This window comes from Rhagoletis zephyria, unplaced genomic scaffold, assembly GCF_001687245.7.
Source record: "Rhagoletis zephyria isolate East Lansing unplaced genomic scaffold, Rhagoletis_zephyria_1.1 Rzeph_scaffold_02791, whole genome shotgun sequence".
NCBI classification, from domain to species: domain Eukaryota; kingdom Metazoa; phylum Arthropoda; class Insecta; order Diptera; family Tephritidae; genus Rhagoletis; species Rhagoletis zephyria.
The window spans coordinates 22,071-32,481 of NW_016159875.1; the positions used below are offsets into that span (position 1 = coordinate 22,071).

At 37.5% G+C, this 10,411-nt stretch overlaps 1 protein-coding gene across 2 annotated transcripts in view; it reads left to right on the forward strand.

Annotated features, from left to right (window-relative positions):
- Window positions 1-8,916, forward strand: part of LOC108367726 (uncharacterized) — a 27,220-nt gene extending 18,304 nt beyond the window's left edge. Inside the window, exons 3-5 of one of the 2 annotated variants that reach the window (XM_017622413.1) lie at window positions 6,862-7,176; window positions 7,304-7,445; window positions 7,499-8,916. In XM_017622413.1, coding sequence (XP_017477902.1) covers window positions 7,015-7,176; window positions 7,304-7,445; window positions 7,499-7,608 — 414 coding nt within the window. In that variant the 5' untranslated portion in view covers window positions 6,862-7,014 and the 3' untranslated portion in view covers window positions 7,609-8,916. Of the gene's footprint in view, window positions 1-6,861; window positions 7,177-7,303 lie in introns of both variants that reach the window. The other variant, XM_017622412.1, reaches the window with a different exon arrangement.
- Window positions 8,917-10,411: the final 1,495 nt, after the last annotated feature.

Here is a 10,411-nt window from a genome sequence, read left to right on the forward strand (position 1 = left end):
CATCAGACTTCTTTCAGTAGGATTCGAACCGACGATCCCATTGACTCAGCCAGTTGCCTATGCACCGTGCTAAGTACGCCTTGTAAATTATCGTTTGCTTTTTTCCACTATTTTCATTTTTGTTATGCCAAGACAATCAACCGCAGCTATTCCGCTGCAATTCACTTGATCATGTGGTTGTCGGTATTGTTGGTTTTTGCTAATAATTCTATTTTTAGAATGTTTAACTTTTAGGTGTGCTCGTCCTTAAGTTCTTTGTTTTTGTTATTTTTTTGGCCTTTATAACAATTATATTCAACAATTTATATTGAGCTCGAGGCCGTTTTAAATGAAAATTTTTATTGTGGAAAAGCAACAATAATTTGAAAAAATGGTAGAAGTGATAGCTATTTCAGAGTTCACCACATTTCCTCATCAGAGATCCCAGATCAGAGATTATCGTTTGCTTTTTTCCACTATTTTCATTCTTGTTATGCCAACAAAATCAAGCGCAGCTATTTCGCTGCAATTCACTTGATCATGTGGTTGTTGGTATTGTTGATTTTTGCTAATAATTCTATTTTTAGAATGTTTAACTTTTAGGTATGCTCGTCCTTAAGTTATTTGTTTTTGTTATTTTTTTGGCCTTTATAACAATTATATTCAACAATTTATAGTGAGCTCGAGGCCGTTTTAAATGAAAATTTTTATTGTGGAAAAGCAACAATAATTTGAAAAAATTAATTGTGTGGCATAACAAAAATGAAAATAGTGGAAAAAAGCAAACGATAATTTACAAGGCGTACTTAGCACGAACCATGCCAAAATTATTTGGCGCAAGTAAAAAAATCAAAACGTTATAGAAGGTTAAAGTTCAGTTTTTAAATTTTTTAAATATTAATATCTTACGAACTCTAGGTATAACCGATAAAAAAACTAATGACGCCACCATAAAGGTAACTTATTTTTCTCTCAGCTGGTGTACATAATTTGTAGCTTCTTGTATTTTTAAACCAAAACTACTAAAAAACGAACAAATGTTATTTATTCATGAAATAATATCTTTTGAAAAAAACTGCATAATTGTAAAGAAATTTATATTATTTAGAAAGTACAAGTTATTATCTTTAATTCGATATTACATATTTTATCATGATGTACTTTTGGGTTTCAACAATTCAGTGCCCTGCAAAAGTGGGACTAGGTTGAACACTGGTACTGGACCACGAAACCTTGTAACCAACACTAGTAACCAAAATGGTCCAAATATATGGAGAAAACATGGTTACAATAACATTGCGATGTCATTGGACCTGACCGCCTCTGGTCCAACGCTGCATAACATGGGACCACCTAGACAACTACTCCTTTTGGACCATGGCACATTCGGCAACCGAATCATATTGCCGATGGGCCACGAAGAGATGGTGTTCAACACATATATCAGTTTTTTACGTTTAAAGAGGTTCAGGTCAGCATAACAAGTTACTAGTATGAAGCCTGGTCCTTTTGCACATACATTAAAATCACGGTCCAGTGGACCACCTGGTCCTCAAATTTTTGCAGGGTGATAATAAAAAATACAAATAGACAAAGCAAATAAACCTCTTATATCTTCGTTATTTTTTGCCTGCGCCAAATATTGGTATCGTAGTAATCAGCGTAAAAAGTTCTATCTATCGGCATTTTTGGTTATTTTATAGCTAAACGGTCACTATTCTCCACTTGTTCTAGAAAATTACATTTAGTATGACGAATTTTTGGTTTTACTACTAATATCACTAGAAACTGTAGAGTAAGCAACATTATGCACAAGTAAAGGAGCCGATTTTATGTGTGGGAGCCAGAAGACTGTTTTATTACAAAACCTTTCTATTATTGAATCATGGTCAGAAACAAATTGTAAGATTCACTGTCATTTTCCCCAACGAGAAACGTTTGCTTTTCGTTTGTGACAATTGTACCATAGGGTGATATCAAAAACGTTTCGATTACGTGAAAAATATATTTTTCAGGAAATTTTCATATCCAATTCAATTAAAAAACATTTTTATTTTTTATTTATTGCAGCCATTCGTTTTGTGTTTAGTTATTGCATATGTGTACATACATACATATATTTTTCTCTGCACGATTCATTTCGTTTGTTGTTTCGTCTGTAACTGCTAAACTACTGTAGTGTACTATCACCAAAGTGAACTCAGCCGTTTTGTTTTCGTATTGTACTGAACTGTTGAAGTAATAAACGAATCGAAATAGTAACGTACAATATAGTTTATTTTCGGACCCTGGTGTTAATGGCGCTGGCGCTTTCCTTATACTGGTGTTGGCGCGGCAACTCCGGCTACGGTGTTAACGCAATTGCGCCGCGCAGCGCAGTGTTATCCATGCCTAGACCGCGGGCTTGTGAAAAATTTTAGCAGAAAAGAGACTTAAAATGTATCAATATATATCACTTTTTTCATTTAAGTATCAAAGCATCAATATGGAATAAAACCAATAATTTTTATGAAAAACCATTTTCCAAAACAATTTAACACTTATTGCACGAGCAAGTTGAAATTACTTCCCGAATGCGATTTGCGTAATTTCAGTTGCAGTTACACCTTGCAATTTTTATTACCTACCAACTGTTGTGTGTGGGCACTTTGATGTCTTGATATGTACATGTAAGCATTTGCCGCATGACGCCGCCTCTCTCAATTTCGGTGTTAAAAAACATTTAAACCTTAAACAAACTTACTGAATAACTTCCTAAAACGTTGTCATAAATAATCCAATAGGGAACATTTTGATTTGATATCAATATTTCATCGATATAACCACCAGTGAAAATATGGCTGTCAAACTATCAAATTGCCTGCAATAGATGTCAAGCAATAAGGCGGCATCCATTGAAAATATATTTATTTTGTGACATGGTTATTACGACATTGGTGTTTTCCTGTGGAAACAGGGCCTTAACGAGCACCGAATTACCGAGTACCAAGCCCTAGTTTTTGTTGTTGAACATAGCGAAAATGAAAAAAAATTCAGCGCAATGATACTGTTCGTTTGTTCACATTTTGACGTTTTTCGACATGGACCATGAATCACAATACATGAAAGGTTCGTTCAGAGAACGACAATGAACTTTTGGATGTACGTTGCCACAGGTGCACGACATGTTTTGTAATGCATAAAACTTTACAGATTTTTTTCATTTGTATTTGGAAAAGTATCAAAATTAACAAAAAATGTATCTCTGCAAAATTTATCGAAAAAGGTATCAGTTTTGATCCACTTGGATCAAAACGGTCACACTGCTTATTTTACTAATGATCAGTTGTCAATTATTGCCATATTATATAACTCTGTATAATTCCGTACCAACTCGATTAATTTTCCCTCCATATTAAACAAAATTTGCAATAGAATACCGTCAGCTCGTCAGGGAAATACACAAACAAATCTTTGCCGAGTTAACTACACTCTAAAAAACATTTGTTTAAATTTAAGCATATTAAAAAAGGTAACCAGTTTCCTCTCTTAATGTATGCAAATTTACACGACGTGTTAGTCAATTTAAATACTGCTTTTTTTACTTTTACTGATCATACGTGTGGCGTAGAACAAATTTGAAATTTGTTTCTTGAATTCTAAACACTCAAGGCCAAATCCACAGTGCGTAGTTAACTCAGAATCTTCAGTTAACTACAGGTTTTCAGTACAGCACTGTGAATTTAGCCCTTAGGGCCGTTAATTTAACTATTTTAAAGTATAGTTAAACATTACTTAAACTTAAATAAAAAAAATCTCTATCGAGTTTTCTTAGTGTTCACAATTACACAGTTTACACATAAAGTGTTTAAAATTTGCTCTAAAAGTTTTTTGTTTAAATTAACGCATATTAAGAGAGGTTACCAGTTTCCTCTCCTAATGTGTGCAAGTTTAGACACCGTGTTAATAAAATTAAACACTGCCTGTTTACTTTTACATACCAAATTTGTCGCGTAGAGAAAAATGACACAAAACATTTACTTAATTTTTATTTTTAGTAGGGAATGTATTTTTACGTTAAAAACGTTGGCAATTTTAAACACTTCATGTGCATATTTTAAAAAATCTCATGTTCAAAAATCCAGTCTTGAACATCTTATGCGTATACACAGATTTTATTTGAAAATAAACACTTTCCAGTAGCAGTTTTACATGCAGTTTTTAGAGTGTAAAAAAAATTGCGGAACGAATACTGAAGCAGCACTGACGGTAAAATACGGCAATGTGCCGGACGGTCTGAAAAACTCTATTTGGGACTGGGGCAACGATATTATATTTTTCACTGACACTGATAGGTACGGCACTGATATGTGTAGATATACTTTTATTGTAAAAATCCACTTTTAAATTGATTTGAGGTCGATAAATAAACGCAGATCTAATTCCGGTTGCAGGCATCGTTTCTATTCGCGCCGCCGCTGCTATTCTCCGATTACCGGCCATTGCCCTTGCGGCTCTCGTTTGTCTTGGCAAATTTATTTAAGCTTTAGGCATTTTTAAACACTTCGCACTGTTCTGTTATGTTAGATTTTTTTTGTATTTAGTAACGAAATTCCACTTTGTATAAGCCAAAAAACTCAGCCTTTAACGCACTTGCTAATTTATTAACTTCGCGAAAACAATGTGCCGGATTCCCATGAAGCCCAACAAATAGACACACATATGTACATCATTGATTTGCTGTTGTTTGTGCATGCCACTACAGCGTTGGAAAAATGGTATTCGGCTAGACACAGGCAGGATTCCCATAAAAAACAGGGCTTAATTATTCTACCATATCAATTCTTATTTGAACATACTTATGTACATATGTATGCGTTATTAAAATCTAATTGGATTGACTGAATGTTGATCTGTTGAACTAACATTGTTGAGTTTTGTTTTTTGCAGAATTTGCATGAAGCGAAACAGACATTTCCTTGCTGTTATATATTGTCTATGCTACTCACAGTATATACAGTAATAAACCTTTTTGAGTACTCCTCGGGGGTAAAATCTGATCAGGGTTGATAATGAAAAGGAGCATGCATTTTGTTCATTCAGAGTTGTATACAAAATTACTGTGGGATCAACAGCCGTACTATGGCAGAGTGGCACAAGTCATGACTGTGTAATAATGACCGAAATTAATTGCAAAAGTGTAAAAACATTGCAAATTATTAGTTGCGTTCGATAACAAAATTAGCCAACACCAGCCAACAATCAAAATCAAGAGCGTAAGCGAAAATTCTCTCCTAAAGAGAAGAAAAAGCAAAAAAGTAAACGAACAGAAAATTAGCCATCACTTGCAAAAACCGAAAGAAGAAGACACACCAGCTGACTTTGTTTATGTTTTATTTGTAAACAAACTGAAATTCATGTTGCCTCCATGGAAGAAAAAAGGAAAGTGAACGTTCAATGTTCGCCAGGAACTTTTCTAGAATTAAAAACTAGTTGGCAATATCATAAAGTCACATAGCAGGCAGCCAAAAAGCATATAAAACCAAAACTCGAAAAATGCAATTTGGTTTGTTTACAAAAATTGCAACCATATGTTTTGTGATCATATGTTTTTGTGTTGGATAATTTTTGCTGACTAAAATTTTGCCAGTATAAAATGAACGATTCTCTTGCATCAAAATGAACGCTTGCTCTCTCAATTTTTGTGTGTTGGATATTTTTTTGTCGTTATCGAACGCCATCCAGTAAAAATTTGGAATAACTATTGTTTTGTGAAGAGCCTCTAAGTGCCACCCTAATACGCCGACGTACATATGTACATAGTTAAGCTTTTATCTATTCAGCATTTGTTCTCTCAAACTAAAAAGCAATTTGAAATACTGTTAGTTATCTAAGCTCCTGTTTTGAATTCAAGCCAGCATATGCATACATACTTTGAACAAACAATATTTAAGTAGTATAAATTACATGCACAGTAAAGTTTTTCGAGCGCTCTAATTTTGGATTCTGTTGAATAAAGACATTTGTACAGTCAAGACAAAATAGTCTCCTGACTTTAAACATTGGTGACCCCGACGTGATCACATTTGGTGACACGTTAGACAAAAACAAGCATTGTGTAACGCGATTTGCGCGTTAATCGAGATTCGCAGGCAGCATCACAGTCTGCCAAATCATATGATTTCACCGTTCACTTAAACACGGGTTTTCTTTTGCAAGTTCTTTTTTCGCTATCCATTATTCTAAATGCCTACCGATCAAGACGTAACATTGGGTGATACTCCGCGGCCGCAGAATTCTTTTTTAAAAAGAAAGTGTGACGCTATATTTCGACAAATCGTGACTATTCAGCGCCAAAGTACAAATGAAGCGCTTCAGGCCATGGACCATGCAGAACTTTCGACGCGCATCGAGCTTCTGGATCACATACTGGGCAATTTCGAGGCCGCCCAGACTGGCTTGGAAGAAGAAAATCCTGATGAACTGGATAGTAGCAGCCGTACTGATTTCCTCGCCATCTATGTCTCCATAAAGGCAGCAATCACTCGTGAACTAAAATCACAACGCATAGAGCCACATGCTCATTCGTCCACAGCAGTATTTTCTCCGCATGATTCCCAGTCAGTGGTTGTATTAAAGCAAAATAAATCGCGTTTGCCCGATCTTCAGCTGCCAACATTCGCAGGTGCCTTCACGGAGTGGCCAAATTTCATTTCAATGTTTCAAACTGTGGTCGATAATGAGCCAGAGCTTACGAAGATAGAAAAATTCCAGCACCTGCGGTCCTGTTTAAAGGGCAGCGCTTTAGATGTCATTCGTTCCCTGGAAATACGCGAAAGCAATTACGACAAGGCTATGAATTTACTTAAAAGTCGCTTTGATAATAAATGCCTTATTTTTCAGGCTCACATTCGCGAATTATTTGAACTTAAAAGTGCAGAAGCCAACACTGTGGGTTGTCTTCGCGTACTTGTTGACAAATTCACGTCTCACATTCGAGCACTTCAGACCCTAGGGAGCAAGATACAAATAGCCGACTGTCTACTCATCCTTATCATGTCTCAAAAGCTGGATCCATCTACGCAAACAAAGTGGGAAGAATCAGCCGCATGCAGCAACATACCTACGTGGGAGAGTATGGAAACTTTTCTTGAGAAAAGGTGTCAAACATTGGAGAGCATTAATTTCGCTACGGTACAGAATACACCTAGCGCTAAGGTGAGCAAAACACAGTATCAGAAAAAATCGCTTGTAGTTTCAAAATCCACGCACAAAGTGTGTACATTTTGCAAAAAGGAAGACCATTCTATTTACACGTGTCCGTCATTTATTAAACTCACTCAAGCTCAGCAATGTAAATCTTCCAATTGTCGTCGCTGCCTATCCCAGCACCATACTCTCTTGCATTTCATTCCGGCTCAACAGTCAACCACTGATTGCACGCCCGATGAGAAACCTGAGTCAGCTGCACAAGCTGTCACATCCAGGTTTGCTAACCAAGTAGATTTGAAAATGTCGAAATTTTCGTACTCCGTCTCAGGTATTGGCGAATCAGACCTTAAAATTAGCCACTGCGCTAACATAACATTTAAGTCCATGCATAATGACTACTCAACGAGTTACAGTTGCGGTTACTCCCACCTTTACTGACAGTCAACCTAATTATTCCTTTGGTACATCCGACTGGAAGCTACCTGCCAATATAAAGCTTGCTGATTCATTGTTTTTTAAGTCTCAGCGTGTTGATATGTTGCTTGGGGCTGGGATATTCTTTGACCTATTATGTGTTGGACAAATTCGGTTAAAAAATATACCATACGTTTTGCAAAAAACCCGTTTGGGTTGGGTTGTTTCGGGTGGCCAGCAGAAATCATCAATTTCGTCATCGCTAGCAGCTGCGTTAATCGGTAGCGAAGAACAACAACAATCATTGAGCCAAATAGTTCGTTCATTCTGGGAAGTAGACAACTGCTTCGAACCTATCGCAAAAACAACAAAGGAAGAGATGGAGTGTGAAGAGCATTTTAAAAACAATTATCATCGCTTAGATACTGGAGAGTACTGTGTTCGTTTACCACTAAAGCATAGCCTCGATTTACTCGGGGATTCATATGAGCAAGCACTGAGACGGTTTCTATCTCTTGAACGCCGACTTCAGCGTAATATTGTAGTGAAGGCTCAGTATTCAGCATTCATTAAAGAGTATGCACAACTAAAGCACATGTCTTTTGTTGAGCACCCAATCACAAATACAAAGGTTTATTATTTACCTCATCACTGCGTATTCAAAAGCGACAATACAACAACAAAGCTTCGTGTTGTGTTTGACGGCTCAGCAGCTAGCTCTTCTGGATACTCGCTCAATGAAATTTTGATGGCTGGGCCGACGATTCAACCCAAGCTGGCTGATATTCTCATTCGTTTTCGTACTCATCCCGTAGCTGTAACTGGTGACATATGTAAAATGTATAGGTGCGTTCGCGTTACATCCCCTGATGACTATTTACAATGTATACTATGGAGAGACGATCCAAACAGCGAAATTAAAACTTTTAAACTCGAAACAGTCACTTATGGCACGAAGCCAGCGTCGTTCCTTGCTATACGTACAATGCATCAGCTCGCCATTGATGAGAAAAAATCATTTCCTCTTGGGTCTCAAATTGTTTTACGCGACTTTTATGTCGACGATTTGATTACTGGCGCAAAGACTGTTGACGATGCAAGAGCTATTGTTGCACAAACAACTCAGTTGTTGGCGAAGGGCAACTTTCAAATTCGAAAATGGTGCTCAAGTGAGAAAGATGTGCCCTCTCAAATTGCTGTCGAGGATAAAGAAAGTTTTTTAAAATTTGATGACGGAAGTGACATTACGAAAACGCTTAGGCTTGTATGGAATCCTCAAACAGACATATTTTTATTTTCATTCTCGTTAGAAAAGCTGCCTGATAGGACCAACAATTTGTAAGGCGAAAATATTTCTGCAGCGACTGTGGATGGAGAAGGTCAATTGGGATGAGAGTTTGCCAATTTCTCTTCATACTGCCTGGCAGCAGCTATATGATGAACTTGAGTCAGTCAAAGGTTTTTGTTTTCCTCGTTTCGTTTCCATGCCAGACGCTACAAACGAAGTACATGCATTTTGCGATGCTAGCATGTCGGCATATGGAGTATGTGTGTATATACGTTCGATCAATAAATGCAATGCACAAACTTCTCTTCTCTGCTCGAAATCTCGGGTCGCGCCTCTCAAAACACTCACCGTACCGAAATTGGAGCTAAGTGGTGCCACATTACTTGCACAAGTTGTGCAAGCAATTTCAAAGCTCGACATTTTCGATTGCAAGTTTTACTGCTGGTCTGACTCCAGTATAGTTCTGTCATGGCTGAAGGAGGAACCTTTACGCTTTAATGTTTTTGTTGCAAATCGAGTAAGCAGTATCCAACAGCTTACAAAGGGAATGGATTGGCGTTATGTTCCATCAGCGCTCAACCCAGCAGATATATTATCGAGAGGTGCTACCGCCACGGAGCTGCTCAAATCATCGTTATGGAAGCATGGCCCATCATTTTTATCTCAACCATCAACCACTTGGCCAACGTCATGTGCGCAAGTAAAAGGTCTACCTGAGATGCGTAAAAGTATATTACTTTCAACGCATGCATTTTTCGACATGTCTTCTGACTGCAAGTATATAAATTCATTCGCTACAATGCAGCGTATTTATGGCTATGTGTACAAATTCCTCAGTAAAGATCACTCAAGCATATTGTCGACGTTACATATTCAGAAAGGAACCTTCTATCTTTTACGAATGATTCAAAGAGTTCACTTTTCTACCGAGTATACCACACTCCAACGAAAACAACCGATTTGTTCATCCAGCTCTCTTTTTTCGTTATCACCATTCTTGGACGATTTTGGATTACTTCGTGTCGGAGGGCGACTCAAAAATGCAGGTTTGGATTTCAACTCACGTCACCCCATCTTGCTTCCAAAACGGCATCCGCTGACCGTCTCTATAATAAATTATTTTCACAAAAAACTATTACATGCTGGACCACAAGCTCTCCTAGCTTCTATTCGTTTACATTACTGGCCCATAGGTGGACGCAAAACGGTATCATATGTAGTCAACAAATGTATTGTGTGTTTCCGCTGCAGGCCAAGGCTTATGGAGCATATTATGGCTGACTTTCCCAAAGAAAGGGTGCAGGCAGCGCGTGCATTTCTAACCACTGGGGTTGATTTCTGTGGCCCATTTTATTATAACGCTGAAGTTCGAAACCGGCCTCCCACGAAGTGTTATATATGTATATTTATTTGTTTCGCTACCAAGGCGATCCACATGGAACTAGCCAAGGATTTATCAACGTCTGCGTTTCTAGCTGCTTTACAACGATTCGTAAGTCTACGTGGAAAGCCCAAAACTATCTGGTCGGATAACGCCAC